This window comes from Epinephelus moara, chromosome 20 (genome assembly GCF_006386435.1).
Source record: "Epinephelus moara isolate mb chromosome 20, YSFRI_EMoa_1.0, whole genome shotgun sequence".
In the NCBI taxonomy this organism is placed as follows: Eukaryota; Metazoa; Chordata; class Actinopteri; order Perciformes; family Serranidae; genus Epinephelus; species Epinephelus moara.
Window position 1 is genome coordinate 43,972,033 of NC_065525.1, and position 17,042 is coordinate 43,989,074.

At 40.5% G+C, this 17,042-nt stretch overlaps 1 protein-coding gene across 2 annotated transcripts in view; it reads left to right on the forward strand.

The window, feature by feature from the left end:
• Positions 1–6,641: 6,641 nt before the first annotated feature.
• wasla (WASP like actin nucleation promoting factor a) overlaps positions 6,642–17,042 on the forward strand; it is a 35,147-nt gene continuing 24,746 nt past the window's right edge. For both annotated transcript variants that reach the window (XM_050072904.1, XM_050072906.1), the window contains exons 1-2: positions 6,642–7,094; positions 15,994–16,128. In XM_050072904.1, the coding sequence (XP_049928861.1) occupies positions 6,990–7,094; positions 15,994–16,128 (240 nt within the window). In that variant the 5' untranslated portion in view covers positions 6,642–6,989. The remainder of the gene's footprint in view (positions 7,095–15,993; positions 16,129–17,042) is intronic.

Consider the following 17,042-nt stretch of genomic DNA (forward strand, 5'->3'; position numbering starts at 1 on the left):
ACACTCTTTTGATTTTATTATTTATGATGTCATTCCAATCATATCAAAATGTAGTGGATGCATTAGAGTAGTGTGTGTACGAAAATACGGGACAAATCACATCCCGTATTGATTCAGTGAGGGAAAGGGCGTTTTATTTTTTAAAACTGAACGATCTGGTATTAAGGTTATACAGAATGGGTGGCAATCTAGCCAGTAACAATCACTGTGTTTTTGGGTGCATGTTCAACACTCACATTGTTGTTGAGGCCAAATATTTAGCTTCGTCTGGTTGGTAGTAATGTTCCAGATGTGGACAGTGCAACAGGTACCAGAGCTCCACAGGGACATTTTAGAAAATGCTAATTTAATGTTATTAAATATCTGTTTAAACAAAGCAATGTTTGCTATGTTAAAGGTGAAGTGAAACAGTCAATGTGATTAAACAGTTTGCTGCCACTTCTTCTCTCTGTCCAGAAGTCGCACCCATTATCATTCCTTCAGTAGCGCCCTCAGGAATCAGATGGATATCAGCTTGCAGATGTGCCCAGCTTGTTAGTCTTGAGAGATTTTGCACCTGAACTAGCTGCTGTGAATTGTGCCTTCTCGTTACATGTTTAAACAGAGATTTGATATTGAACAACATCAACATACATGTTACCCAACAATCACCACTAACTGGGAGCCAGCCACATTGGCTGAAATATCTCAACAGCTGAGTTTATGTCATTCACACTCTCTGATGGATGAATGTCTGTCGACTTTTATGGTCCAGTTATGCCTAGTTCATACAACCTGTCACTCGACCACGCTGGGAGTCAGATGTGCTTAATTATTCTAAACGACCTCGAACACTCGAAGGTTTGAAGCCAGCTGTCAGGGAGGAGGGAGACAAAATATTGTTTGAATATGGTGATTATGGAGCATATGTTCAGACAGTGTCAGTGTTGCATTGATTTGTAGTCCCTGAAAGTGACATCAGGTTGTGCTCAGAATGAAAACTAAGTCTTGAGTTCAACAGCTGCTTACTTCCTCACCTCCACACGTCTGACCAATCACTCTGTAAAGTGGCCCTGATTGTCAGATTGTCTGGTCTGTGATTGAACTTGTGGACAGGAAACAACACAGACAGACATGATGACTCCCATCATGCCGCTCTGCAGCAGTTTTGATTAGATTATGCTGGCAGACTGAGAGCGAAGAGGCCAGGTTACGTCTGGGCCACAGACGAGAATTCTGGGAAGAGAACATCATTACAGATGCTCCTCACATTTGTCTGAAGCTTTTTGTTTAACTGGTGAATAAATTTTGTCCTTTTTGGTGATGTAGAAGATGTCAACAAATCATTCATTGAACTAAACCTGTCAACAAGATGTAAAGTAAAACAACATTATTATTATCTTCACAATCATTTCTTTAAGTCCTAATATATTTTCAAAAACTGTATTCATGTGTGTGCAGTGTGGGTTATTTATGTGACGTGCAGCCGATCTGAGCGGTCAGATGCATCATGTAACCCTGCTGATGGTCATTTATCAAAAGCGGAAACAGGATGACAAAGTCCCTACAAATATCATGACTCCTCATTTGCTTCAGATCCTTTAAAGCTGTAATGACGCACAGGTGCTCTGCTCCACAGCACATAAACAGTGGCTGATAAGGGAGCAGAGAGTATTTTAGGTTCACCTGATGATAGAGATCAGAATGTGGAGGCTCATTTACACCCTCGGTAACCTGTAGACAGGTGTGTAGCAGGAAACTGTCCAACAGGTGAGAGAAAAGAATCCCCACACATTGTCCTATTATTTGCAAAACAACTTTATTTCAATATACAATATTTCAGTCTTTAGACCTTCATCACGTAAAGTGAAGGAATAAAAAATATTCCAAAACACATACAGACAGCAGCGTCTCAGGTGAGGCCGACCAGAGACAAAGAGCTGCCACTGCAATCAGTCCCACAGTCTCTTTGTGTTTAGTCTATTAGAAGACACCTCCCATTGAAGATGGATACTATGAGCAACAGCTACATCAGTGTCTAACAGTGAATAATATCATTTAAAAACAGTCTATCCAAAAACACGTCTAACATGTCAACAATCCGTTTTTAATGAGATGATACTGTGTAGATCAGTTTCAATTAGTATCCTCAATAAAGGACTCTTCCTTTCGGAGCCCTTCTGTGTGGAGTTTACATGTTCTCCCCGTGTCAGCGTGGGTTTCCTCCAGGTGCTCCAGCTTCCTCCCACAGTCCAAAGACATGCAGGTTAATTGGTGACTCTAAATTGTCCGTAGGTGTGAATGTGAGTGTGAATGGTTGTCTGTCTCTATGTGTCAGCCCTGTGATAGTCCCCCCGGCATACACAGCTCCAAATGGGAAGCAGGGAATCACAACACAAAGACCAAATATCCGTAATAAACCATAGTATTGATAACATAAGAGGAACAAGTATCAAGTAAAAAATATTAATATAGGAAAAACGTGAACATATTGGAAGGGGAAATACTGAATCTTAAAATATGGACAAATAAACATGCAGACGGTGCACAAACCATGTCCTTCCTGTATCAGTGGGATTCAGTCATCCTCCTGGTCCATGTACAGTTTGTTTAAAATCAGAGCTGTGAGGTTGGACAGTCAAGTGTCTGACGCCACCTAGTGGTGCCATCACGGAACTACATTTAGATACACAGACGCTGCACCCCAAATTGCTCCAGTCACACGTCTTTACCAACTTTGCAATCAATTTAACGCCCTTTCAATCGAAATAACTGAGGTTTTGTTTTCTTTAAAAATGCAACAACTGACAAATAAATTTGAAATATATTTTAAAGATTTCTTTCCCGTATAGTTTATGATCTCATCTGCACCCACAGAAGCAGAAAATAGACCAGAATTAAAATGCAGCCACAAAAGTTTTAGGCTTTGCGAAAGAAGCGACTCTCTTGTTATCAGATGTGGGACCAAGTCATTGTTTTGCAAGTCTTAAGAAAGTCTCAAGTGCTAAACTTTGTTTTTTGAATTCTAAACAAGTCCTTATGAGCTCTTCATCAAATATAATGCCATTTTTAACAGAGTCGTATTATTTTAAATGTACAAAAATCATTAATGTGTTTTTTAAATGTATTTAATTCCTAAAACAAGTTTGTTGGAAGTTGTTGTGTCTCCGTCTGTAATTTTCGACTGACACATTCACATACTGCAATTAGTTTTTTGCTGACTGCTGCTGCTATGTTTAATGCAAACAAAATAATCTTTGGCATCACTTTTTCTAACTGGAGCTCCGTAAAGTTCAAATTGCAAGTCTTTGATTTTGTCAAGTCTGAAGTCCACACCTCTGCTTGTAATAATGTAATCCTTCTCTGAGACTTTGTTTTGGAGGTGTTGAAAAGAGTTCTGGAAAATGCTGAAATCAGCCAGCTGAAGCTGATGAAGCTGATGAAGATGAGTTAGACTGAAGGAAAGTAAAGGGAGGAATCAATGTTGGTTTCAACAGACATGGCAACCTTTTAATGTTCTTGAGATATTTCATTCTGGACCAAAGTGAGGGACAGACAGACAGACAGACAGACAGACAGACGGATGCAGCTAATGGCTAAAGATAACTCAGCACCTACTGATCAGATTCTCATGACATGTCCTGATTCCAGTCCTGCTCTCCAAACGATAAACCCTTTGAATTTTAATGACCCCTTAACCTTTCCCTTAATGCCACACTCAAGACAGTCTCTAAATTCTCATCTTCACTGCATGTAAGGCTCTAGAAAAGATAAATCAGCAGGATGTTGTTGTTGTCCAGCACGTTCAGATTGTCTGTGATGAACACTGCAGCCTCTGTGGGACACGAGCAGGACGTCACTCTTGTTACAGTGCAGGTTCTGTGACTCCTCTTGTTTGGCCTCTGCTCAGTGTTTTATACAGCAGAGTGTAGAAGCAGCTGGTCTACAGATTAGTGCTGGTGTTAATACTGCTGACGGGCTTTAACCCTGCTGCAGGGCGGGACCTGCGGGACGCCGATATCTATCCATCTGCCACCAGCGCCTCCACAACCCTCCTCCTGATTTTGTTTGTCTTGATGAAAGAGTGTCCAGACTTTTACCCAACAAGCTAATTAAAGCTAATTAGTCGTGACTTTTACCTACTGTAAAGTCAGAGCAGGAGCTCATTCCTTCTTAACGTACATATGACTACAGGTGTAGTCAGTTGGAGTGGGACATAACATAAGGAAAATGTTAAAAGTGTAAAAAGACATCGTTCTGCCAACTATTTACATTATCATGTTCACCATGTATCCATTTACATGATGGTCATATGTCAGTGTTGTCTTTGCAGCTTGTTTGATTTGCCCTCAAGTGACTAAAAAATGAGTTATTTCATGTTTAAAGGCTTTTTACTCTTTGTTTTATGTTCTGTTTTGAATTTAGGAACTTCCTGAATGAGATTATTATGCTAGCTCGTAAAGCAAGAGTTTTATGTAAACTGTAAACTGCAGAAGTGATGCAAGATATACAGGATATTTTTGGAGAAGAGCTTTACAAATATACAGTTAAGCATCCAGGTCTTGTCTCACTAAGTACGTTAACATGACATGAGAGAAAATCGATTTATTGTGTTAGTTTGACTAAAACTGAACTTCTAAAATACATGTCAACATGTTCGTCCGACTGTAATCATACTAAATCAAATTTCTCAAAGTGGGACTAACACACCCAGATCATGTGACTCCTGCATGTATACAGTCAAACCCAAACTGGCCGAGGCGCTCTGAGCATGCTCCACAGTTTCCGCCCCAGGGATTTGACCCTGACGTCGGATAGCATTAAATGTGTAACAGAAGAAGAAGCCGGTAACAACATGGAGAAATCTACATCCAGAGCCGTGACTTTTTGGACGGACTAAATGTACAGAGCTGTAAAGTTGTCCACCATGGTACCAGTTAGCTGCTAGCTAACCGTAGCCAACTTGTCAGTCAGTTGTTGTTTTCCCAATGTGCAGACATTTCTGACAGCTGTTCTTCATCTTTCAGTTAGCCACTAACTGCTAACAGCTCTGTTTTAAATCAGTGGGTTGCACACATAACATATCGTCAAAACTTCACACGTTTTAGCCTCCTCACACTGGCTCCCAGTATGTTTTAGAATAGACTTTAAGATTTTACTGATCACTTTTAAGGCTCTTGTCTCTCTCCCAGCTATATATCTCTTTTTCTTAGTACTGTACACGGTGCTAGGTTCTTTGTCTGTTCCAGAGGTCTGGCTGTAACTTAAAGGGACAGAGCGTTTGCAGTCAGGGCCCCAAGGCTCTGAAACAATTTGCCCCAAATGATTCAGGTCCACCAAGTCAGTGATCACTTCAAGCCCCTCCTTAAAACATACTTTATTTTTGGAGAGCCTTCCTGATTTTACTTGAATTCTCATTTCCTTTCAACTGTCTTTTATTTACTTGTTTCCTCCTGTTTTTTGTTTGTTTGTTTTCTTTTAAACCTGTTGATTTTAGGACTTTTATGTTTTATTTTGCTGCCTTGTGAAGCACTTTGGAACACTGCTTTTGAAAATGTGATGTGATTTATAGGGAAAGATTATTATTATATTAGATTATTTTATTAAGTCATTTAAGCAGTTTTGACCAAATAAATGACAAATACAGAATCAAAATTAGAATCAGAAATATCTTATTGGTCCCTAAGGGGAAACTAATAATAATAATTTTTTTTTCCTGAACGAGGAGACGAGATACTTCAAAATCTCGCGAGAAGCTCCCACCTGGCACCTGCATGTGACCGGTGCCTGCGTAAAGTCGACAAACTAATGATAACACCATCTATAGGTGCCTGCGTAAAGTCGACAAACTAATGATAACACCATCTATACGACTTAAAGACAAGAGTATCTGCCAGTGCCTCAAACCCAAAACAAAGTAAAACTGGATTAAACTAAACAAGCGGGTCATGTTTGCTTCCATCATATCGAGCTCTCAAGAAAGGAATGAAAGCGTCTGTTGTTCTATTGCTCTCTTAACTCAGGAAAAAAAATACTCAGGAAAACAGATAAAATTACCCCGAAAAACAAAAAAAAATACCATGAGAAACAGAAAAAATTACTCAATAAAACAGATGTTTTTTTAATTTGTCAGGTGAATGCAATATGCTTCTGTATGTTAGCACATTTTCTCTGACAAAAACTGTAGCGCTGCTGTATAATGTGGTGCGAAATTAGAATATTGTATTTTCTTACAGAAGACGTCATAAGTACAACTTTTTATTTTTCTTATGAGTAAAATTATTCAACATTTTATAAATATTTTATGATGAAATGCGTCTTATTTACAATTTTTTTACGTCCACCATCTGGCTCCTCCCCCGCGCTACGTCACACTCCATCCCGTTCCACGCGCTAACCCCCCCGCCCCTCGTTTTCCCTCCGCAGAGCTGCATTCCTGCTGCCACATCGGACCGAACCATTTTCTCTTAGCAACAACACTTTAGCTTCACAGTGGCCCAAAAACACACTTTCCAAATAGTTTAAAGTGATAACAAACATTAAATGACACCGTTCTGTGTGTGAGTGTTCACTAACGTCACCATATAGTCCATGTTACAGTGGATAGCTGTAGAGTTTGTCCAAACGCACACCCCTCTCCTTCCTTTTTAAGTGGTCCGCTCCGTCTTGCTGCCATGTTGGATGTACGCATCGCCGCTGCAGCTGCTGGAGTTTCCGAATGAAAGTTGCGCGTTTAACCGCGTTCAGACCCACAGCGACTCCTTATTTTTTATTTTAACACTAAACGGAGAGGTTAAGTTTCTTTGTGAAGCAGGAGCAAGCCTGGAAAACACCCCCCGGTCCTCCTCCTCCTCCGCCCTCCAGCCCGGAGTCGGACTCAGCGGAGATGATCCGGTTGCAGGCCACAGCAACCGGAGCCCGCATGGATTTTCTGTAATTAGCAGTGTTTTGCTGAGTTCGTCCGGGGGGAACCGCATCGTTTCGGGGGTTAACTAGAAGATTTCGGAGCCATGAACAGCCACCCGCCGCCCCGCAGGTCTGTTAACGTCGGCTCCATCCTCCTGACGCCGCAGGAGAACGAGTGCCTGTTCGGCTACCTGGGCAGGAAATGCGCCGTAAGTTGTCCCGTTTGTTTACCACCTGCAGGCTCTGATAATGTGCAGGTACATTCACCCACATGTCAGAAAGAAACGTCAAACTCAGCTTCTCCTCTGTCAGCTGAGACAGAGCAGCAGAGACGTGTTGAAACACCGCTGTGGCGTTCAAACCGGGGGCCCGGTGTTGACACGAAATCGGTGACCCTTCAGACTCCTTGACATTGTTACTGTTTGTTCCACATACTTGATACTTAAGTGTTCAAAGATATGGTGACCCCATCTTTATTTGGCCTGTGTGTTGGTTTCAGTTGCATAACCTTAGTGCAAAGGGTGAACCAGATATGGGCCTGATAACCTCCACCTCAGAAAGTCAAAACTGTGAAGCTGCTTTCAGTATAAATGTGATATTTAGGTTTTTAAATACAGGGACAGACAACTGAGTATAAACATGACCAACACTAATATATATTGTTTATACATCCATAAAAATAATTTGTGATTATGTCTCTGATAAACTATGTATTTGTTTATATTTCTTGCAATTATGAACATTTGTCAAACACAAAATGCAACATTTTTGATAACTGATCACGTGTGTAAGTAATACTTCTGAAGCAAAAATGGCTAAATCAACCGGATTTCGCTCCTCAAATGTGCATATTTGCTGGTTTTCTCAGTCCTTTATGATAGTAAACTGAATAACTCTTGTATTATGGACTTAAAGGGGAACTAAAGCCATTTTCAGAATTCACACATGCTGTTCGTATGGTCAAAGACAGTCCAAAAATATAAGCAAATACAAGCATCTGTCTCCCAAATCCTGAAACCAGAGTGGCACAACTCAAATTTGTGATGTTATAGGTTATGAAGTAGGGATGCACGATATTGTTGTTGTTTTGTTTTTGTTTTTTTGCTGATATCCGATACGCTGATATATATTATTTGGCCGAGACCGATATCGATATATCCACTCCCCACTGTCATGGAGCAGCTCCAGACTGTGTACCCAATGACATCTAAAGTTTGTGAATTACTCCACTGGCTTCTGGCTGTAAGAGAGTAGCTCATGTTCAGAAATACTGACTGAACGTCCCTAGGCCATGTAGTGTTGCACAGTATACCGGTACTAAAATAGTACCGCGGTACTAGAGTATTCCAAACGGTACTATACTACATTTGGAAAATACCGGTACTTTGAATTTGATTCAATTAATTAATTTAGTTAATTTATTTTACTAATTTATGCACACAAATGCCTTTCTTGCTCCTATTGGAGCACAGATTGCACGAGACAACACAAACTTGGTGGGACATTTGAGTTACCGAACCGTGACGTCCGTACCAAGGTACTTACCGAACCATGATTTTTTTGGTACCGTTACACCCCTACTATTTATTGTTCTAAAGGTTTGTATCCAAAAGGACTTTTCCTTAGGAAAAGTACCAAAGAGTAACGAAAAGTGTCGAAATTCATATTGGTATTGGTACTGAAACAAAGATTTTGGTATCGTGACAACACTAAGGCCATGGAAGTAATATATGGGAGTTCTTGATTTAGGCTGTGTTCCCTTTTAACTTTGGGTTTTGGGAATTGTGATGGCCATTTTGTACAACTGTAATATTTTATAGACCAAACCAATTGATTGATCAAGATAATGATTAGCAATGGAAATGACTTTCAGTGGTATATTCTCAGTTAACATGATTATAAATAATTTCAGTAGTTTAAAAAAAAACTACAAATTGAACCTTCAAACGCAGACATAGGCCAGTGTTTTCATATGGCCCCATATATTTGTATCTCTGAAACATGTTTAATTGATTAGTCAAACTTCTCCAATGTAAGCGTTTGCTGCTCATCTATTATATTTAGTTGTAAACAAAGCAGGCTATCGTATGTTTTTGGACAAAATTTGTAAGATTAGTTATTACTAAAAAAGAATCCTTAGCCCAAGCTGTAATAGTCCAGATTTATGGCCTGTTTTTAATTTTTGATCCTGATGCGTGTCAGATTTTTCTGTTGAGACATAGAACTATAGGAGTCCCCGGCAGGGCACCAGGTGGTACGCCAGTCACATCATCAGTGTAACTTAATTTTATATGACCATTTTTACGTGTGTAGAGGTTGTCATGGTGACAGGATAGGTAAGAACTGGGTCGCTAGCAGGTGTCGCTCAGTATGTGAAGCCACTGAATCTGCTTGAGGCTTTTTGGATACAATTTTAAACCCGACGAGCAAACTTAAATTTGGTTTGACAATCTAACATCTGGCAGATTGCTCTAGTTGTCATTAGTTGTCTAAAACTCTAGATCTTGATGTAAAACATGAGAAGGGTCTCCTGTCAGAGATACCCAAATGTTGCTGGAGGCGTTGTTGAGTTGCAGCATTTCCTTTCACTTCATGAAGGATGGTGTCATGTTTCGGGAACTCGGAGAGATGGGAGAGGAAGCTGTGAAACACCTGTACTTTACATTTATCAGATTCAACCAATTGTTATAATGGATGCCACTTAAACACTTCAGGGCCACTTCAATCAGCTGTAAGCCATTGTAATTAGAGAGACTTTTAATGTGAAAACCAGCAACACCTGGACTAGATGCTGTGCCACTGAACATGATTCTTTATTCCTTTCTGCACTTGTACACCAAATCATAACCATCCTCGCAGATCAGAACACAAAGTCATGAAATCTGAGTCTGTTGTTTATCTGATCTTTTTGGGGGTGATGTAATGAGATGACGGTTGCTGGGCAGCTCAGGTTTTAATGTCAGAGGCTGAACTGGAGCTGAGCCCGCAGGGTCAACTGCATGAAGCAGCTGCATGCAGGGTGAAACACCTGAGATCAGAGGTCAGAACGGTAAATTAAACCAAGACTGAGCAGGTTGATTTGCACTGAGCAGCAGGGCTGAATATGGCTCCTGAACACTTTTTGTAGTGATTGAAATGTGACGGTAACTCAGAGTATCATATTATGTATTTTAATCTTGTTGATTTGTAGTTTGATCAGATAGTTCCTGATTTAAAACCTATTTTTTTTTTCCATTTTTAGACATCTTTCTCTCGACAAGTTTCTTTATGGCTCCTTGTGTTTAAACAACATTTAACATAGCTTCTTTTGTTCAATAGAAAAATGTCCTGTTTCGTATAAAAACATTCATATTCCTCAAAGTAAGGTGTCACAAAAGTATGATTTCTTTATTGTGTCGGCACTAGTATCATAAAATGTAAAACTATAACCAGCATAGCTGACCAGTGCAGGCTTATATTAGGGAACCTCAGTCTTACATCAAACATTAACATGTGCTGAAGACAGCGGCTTGTTTGTAATCTGATCTTATAAAATGAAACCATTTCCATCGCTGTCACTAAATATGGGGTTCTTTTAAGTGCCCCGCTGTTACCTTCCTCTGCCTCTTTGTTGATTGTTGTATTGTTCTTTTATTAATTGCTTTATTATAGGTCACCACCAACTGTCATACTCAAGCAAACAAAATTCATGAGAGAATTACTACCACAGCTGTCTCGTTCTCACGCCCGACTCCAGTCTTCTGAACACTTAAACCTTAAAGTAATTAAATTCACCCTTATTTACAGTAGCTCCTTTTTGTGTATCACCAAAAATTGATGACAAATGTATCTTAAAAGTTTGTTGTTGCACTCAGGATAAATTCCAGCTGTTACAAGTGAAGTGTAATTTAACTGTAGTATTGTTTTGATCACTGGAGTTGGTCTCAGTTAAAGAGCAGCGTTGACTTGTGGTCAGACTTCATCTTCTTTTCCACACAAACACACAGATGGAGGGTTGTCCGAGGGGGGGTTCACAAAGCAGGATTAGAAAGTTAGACAGATATCTGTGAGTAAATCTAAATCTGGTTATACAGATTTGCATCTGTAAATCAGATCTGGAATATGATTTACATTTGGTGTTAGGCATCAGTTGTGCAAGATGAGGAACTCTTAAAAGAAAAAACACAATTTTAGAAAAAGTCAGATCGAAGCGTTCTGCAGTGATGTGGCTAATTTGCTAATCCGGCTTTGTGGAGAGCCCCTCTGCTCTTTAAACGGCTCTGTGGTGGATTTATCTGGAGGCAGATTACATGAAAAGTTTGGAGAAGCACTGAATTAGGTAGTTTGGATGTTTACAGTCCAAAAAATGTTGACGCTGTGTAAAGCATAAATAAAAACAGAATGCAATGATATGAAAATCTTTTTTGATCTATATTTATTGAATACAGTTGAAGACAAGATAATTAATATTCAAACTGATAATTTTATTATTTTTCTAACACTCAGTGTTTGGGAAATGACACTAATTGAAGTTTGGAAAGTGAATGCTTTCCTATTCTTACTTAATATACAACCTAAATTGCTCAATGGTTCGGGGTCTCCGTTGTCGTATTTTGCGCTTCATAATGCAGCACACAGTTTCAGTGGGAGTCCAGTACCTGCACTCTTTTACCACGAAGACACACTGTAGTTACACACGTAGAATCACGGACGTCCCTGAGAAAGACGTTGTCTGGATGGCGGCATATGTTGCTCTAAAACCTATATGTACCTTTCAGAATTAACGGAACCTTCACCAGTGCGAAAGTTACCCATTATGCCATGGGCACTAACACACCTACATACCATCATAGATGCTGGCTTTGAACTCTGAGTTGCTAACTATCTGGATGGTCCTTTGACATCCATGATGGACTCGTCAGACCACAGCACACTTTTCCACTCTCACTGTCAGTCTGTCTCAGATGAGCTCGGGCTCAGAGAGGTGGGCGGTGTCTCTGGATGTTGTTGATATATGGTGTTCACTTTGCATGATTGAGTCTTAACTGTCATTTTGTCATGTTGAGGGAGTGTGCCAGTGTTTCACTGTAGGGATTTAACAGCAGCATGAAAGCAAACGTGCTCTGTAGCTCCATGTCGTGCAGACAGTGTGTTGTTCGTGGTGTTGAAGAGTTTAGGACCACGTCACCATCTGACAGGTCCAAAGTGACATTTGCAGGTGCATTTACATTCTGTTTGATGTGCTGCAGCTGTGGAGCTAATTAGTTATCTAACCAACGAACTGAAATTAGCAGTGCACTTTTCCCAGGTGAACGTTTGTTTGGTGACTCGTTAAACAAACTAAGGAGCAGGACAAAAGGTGTGTTCATGTTTGTTATTTAGATAAAGAGGATACTTTAGCTGGAAAGCTAATTAGGGTTGTTCTTTTAAAGTGTTTGGCTCTTGTGTTGTGTAGCTTAATGTTGTCACAATATTAGAGTTTCTAGTTTTGATACAATACCTTAAAGAATACAAATATTCAATATTCGATACCACAGGAAGGACTTCGCCTTGAATAATTTCACGGTTGGTCCACTAGGAAAATTCCTAGTTGGGGGCAGCCCTTCTGGTTTGTTTTCATTTTGTTAGCACTGCTTGGTCTAATGACTAGTTTGTTGCACCACTTCACAGATGAACAATGTCCAATGTTATTTGGTCCGACTCTCTGCAGTTTGAAGTCCTTCAGAAACAATGGTTTCGGATCATTCTTCTCTGGTATTTGACGTATAGTGACACAGGCTTTATTGCCAACTACTGGCGGAGACGAGTATTTGGATTTGTTTTTCCTCTTTTAAACAGAGGGAAAAAATAATTGTTTTCAAAAATATCCATGTAGACAGGGCCTGAAATTCGATTTTTAACCATACATGCATGAGAAGTCCTTGAAGTGCTCTGAAAGATGCAAACTTTAACCTTTACATTCCATGACAGCTGTGCAAATCCAGAGCTCCAGAGGAGCGACTGAGTCGACCATGTGGTGAGATTGCTTTTTCATCGTCTTGGTGATGCTTTGAAGGACATTTTGACACCAGACAATCTGTGGTCCTTTGCCAAAAATCATTGTATCCATGAGCCATGAGGTCAAAAAATCAAGGTCAGAGGACAAACAAGCATCTGCTCTGAACAGGATGTGAATTTTTTTTTAGCATGGAAACTGTAACCAGTGTTCAAATCTGACATTGGTTACTCTTGTTCTTGAGTGCAGCACCATTCAGATAATGTCAGTCTTGGATGTTCCAGAACTTAAAAACGAACTTAAAAACGATTATTAAGTGGATTGAAATGAATTAAACCAGAGCTGCAACTAACGATTATTGTCGTCATCAGTTAATACATTTGATCATTTTTTCATCCCAGAGTCCACAGTGATGTCTTCAAAGTCAAACAGCCAATGATGTTCACTTTAAAATGTTTTAAAACAGGAAAAAACAGCAAATCCACACATTGGAGAAGCTGGAACCAGAGGATGATTGGTGTTTTGGTTAGACAGGAGACTTAAACAGGTAATTGGTCAGAAAAATCAATCAATCACTGTGGATAATAATGTCCTGAAGGTAAAAATCAATCTAAAAATTGCTGATCATAAGTGATGTAGTGAATGAGCTGGTATTGTGTGTGAGCTGATGTAACTGCAGTTTGTGTGTGTGTGTGTGTGTGTGTGTGTGTGTGTCTGCAGTGTCCCTGTCTGTGTTTACTGCTGCATACTTTCCCTTGGTGAGAATTTACAAAGCCTAAATGAGGCTTTTAACGGCCGACCTTTAACCTTTCCTGTGTGATGCTGAGCGGTGATTTCATGGAGAAAAGTGTTTCCTGCTGCTCTTCCGACCTGCACTCATAAATCACAGAGGAGGAAACCGGCCCAGTGGCATTTCCTCTTTCTCCCCCAGCGGCCGGGGTTACTCTCTGCTGCAGAGGGAGGAATCCTGGCAGAGGATTTAACGCAGAAACCGCAAAAACCACAAACTAGAGCAGTCCGAGGACGGGACGGTGCTGAGGACAGCAGCTGGGCTCTGTTTCCTGTCCTGCAGAAGTGAAGGTTAAACAGTGCTGAGAAGTGACAGATATGAAATGAAACAATCACTGGAAGGTCAGAGAGCTGATGTTCAGCCTTTATTTAATGGTGTTCATGTTGCCTTAACAGTTGAGGACTTTTGGCCCTTTTAAATACACGGGCCCCCACTTTTAGGGCGACACACCACGGCAGTGATTGTAAACATACAGACAGGCAAACTTTCCTTTTTTTCATGAGTGTGTGTCCCTTTGTATTATTCTGTGTCCCTTCTCTGAACTCTGATGTTTTTGCAGGTCCGTGAATGCAGCACAGGCTGATAAGATCAGATCGATAGATGACAGGAGCAGCTGTCAGTGAGTGAAAGCAAAGTTTCGCCTTTACTGTGTATGGCGTTCTGCTGCTCCGTTTGTGCCCAGAGCACGCTCTGCACTCCCGGTGCAGTGGATAACCAAATGGTATATATTCCATTAGCACTCCTAATGAACAGTCCAGCCCCCAAAAAGCCCAAACCAAATCAAAAATAGAAAATCAATAGGTGGCAACAGATGTTATCATGGCAGGTTCAAGAACGCAGCTCAGGTAGAACTCATCTTTTTTCCCTGAGCAGCAGTTTGTGTGGTTTTGAGTCATGGGGTAGATAACTCATCAGTTGATTTAATCAACAGCAGCTGTTTTTCAGTGACATCAAACTTTAGACCCAGCGCACTGAGGGTTAAGTTTCACTTTCACTGCACTTGGCGTTCTGCTGCACCGTTTATGGAGCAAAAGAACAGTATTCCAGCGGCATGCCTAATGAACGGTCCAGCTCCAAAAATAGAAAATCAGAATGTGGCAGCATTTCTTTAATTCTGGCAGCCCGCCACAAAGACACGAATGTGTGGGAAACCCTGCATATTTATCCTCCACTGGTGTTGTTGTTCAGCGTCTGCTCATGTCATGATCTGACAGCTGGCCTTTGTGGAAGGCTATTTGTCCCCCCCCCCCCCCCCTTCATTGTGATTGGACGACAGGTTAAAAAGTGACAGGGACAAGTGGAGTGTTTTACCCAAGAGTCGAGGCAGAGCTGTCACTGCAGTTGCACCTGTCGCCATGGTCCACGTTTTGCTGCTGTTAGTTTGCGTTGGTTGGTGTTCTCATTCTTCGTTTGGCATTTGACAGCAGACAAGAACACTTGTAGGTGTATGTGCTGCCCAGTCAGACGAACTACATCCTCAGTACTTACAGTACTCAAGAAAATCAAGTACCATCACATTTTTCAGAATTTTGGCATCGACTTGGTGCCAAAGTATTGGTTTGCTTGACATTCCTAACTCAGAAAGCACAAGTTTGTATTTCATGTCATACGTCAAGTGTTTTCACTTTGAATGTCTACAGTGGGAGACAGGAGTGAGATGTGATGAATTGACAAACACATTATGGGTGTTATAGCTCACACTTTTAAATAGTCTTTCCTCAGATAAATTCAGGGTTTTGTATTTCATTTGTTCACATAAATAAATACAAAAAGGAGGCCCTAACCCATAAACTGGCTGCTTTCACTTCAACAAACCAGTTACTTTTAGAAAGAAAAATGGTGTCTTGCAGTCCCCTAATGCCAGTGTCAGAAAAGTGTTGGGGGAGCTGATTGAGACATGATTTAACCATCCGGGAAGCTCTTCAGTTGCTGCACACTGAGGCCTGAAAAGTCAAGATAATGTGTAACGTAATTTTTCCATTTTATTCGGCACATTCGAGAATCCATTGTTAAGATATTTGCATGTGTAACTCATAATCTGATTGTTAAAGGTCTCAGTGTCGCCTCAGTGACCTGCTCTTTGTTTCTCACCTGGTGCAGCAGGTGTTTGTGCTCCATGTGGTCGTTATCGCTGTTTAAATGTTTTGCATCATGGAGATTTCCACTTCCACGTTGGCTGCTCTGTTCCTGCTTTGTGACACGTATGCAGCAACTGAGCAGTTTCACATACTGCAGATTTTTAAGTGTATTTAGTTTATGAAATATAAATATATAGAATATCAAATGTTTTTATTTTGCTACACACAATACTCACGGCCCTGTCCTTTGTCCTCTCTGTGTTCAGACTCTGTGTTCGGCGGTGGTCCAGGTGTACGGCGCAGACCGGAACTGCTGCTGGGTGAAGAGGTGCTGTGGAGTGGCCTGTTTGGTCAAAGACAACCCACAGAGGTCCTACTTCATCAGAGTGTTTGACATCAAGGTGAGTGAGACCATCGTGTCGAGGTAACATCTGTGAAGCTTCAACCCAAGAGGACGGTTGAATGAAGCGTCTCAAAGGATTTGTTCGAGCGTTAGATGTATCTCATTTCTCATTTCATCTGTACAAGGATTGTGCACTGGAAATCAACATTTAAATGTCTGTCTTTGTTGAAAACAGCAGATTTGTCTGTTAAATCTGTTCACATTTGTCTCTTAGCTCTCCCCTTTGTTTTTTACACTGCCTCTGCAGTTTGTGGACTGTGGCCAGGCTGCGTTTATACACTCTCAGTAATCATTGGATAAATTAATACGGTGCTTTAAAGACGATGTGGAATCAATGGTGCAACCCTAATGGATCAAAGTGAATTACCAGCCGCTGATGTGTGTTTACTGTCTGACTCGTTCAGGCTCCAAAATCAATCTGGATATTAAAGAGTCGGTGCATAAAATAAACTGTTGGTTTAACTTTACCTCTGTTAAAAACAAACCTGCAGAGACTTAAAACTTGCTGCAGATGCATTACAGTTTTTGTTGATGTTCACTGAAACTTTAGGTGACTGTAGCTTATGGAGCTACATTTGTTTATTATTCAATCAAACAGAGTAGGTTTTGCAATCAAAAAAAAGATTTGAGAGCAAAAGTAGCAATATTGCGAGTAAAAAATGATTGATTAAAAAATGCAAATCCTAAAGATTTGTTTTGCATTTTTTTTTTCTTCTTCTTCTCTCGGTTGGCGGATTGCAAACAATTTAAAGGTGCATACCGCCACTTACTGTACAAGAGTGTGCAACATCATGTCATTTAGCCTGTTTCTTAAATTCTACTCATCAGCCTAGTACGCTTGCAAAGCAACATGGGAGTTCTGTAGTACACAGGGAATTCAGTGCGGGAGCTGTGGCGAAAATCAGTTCTGAA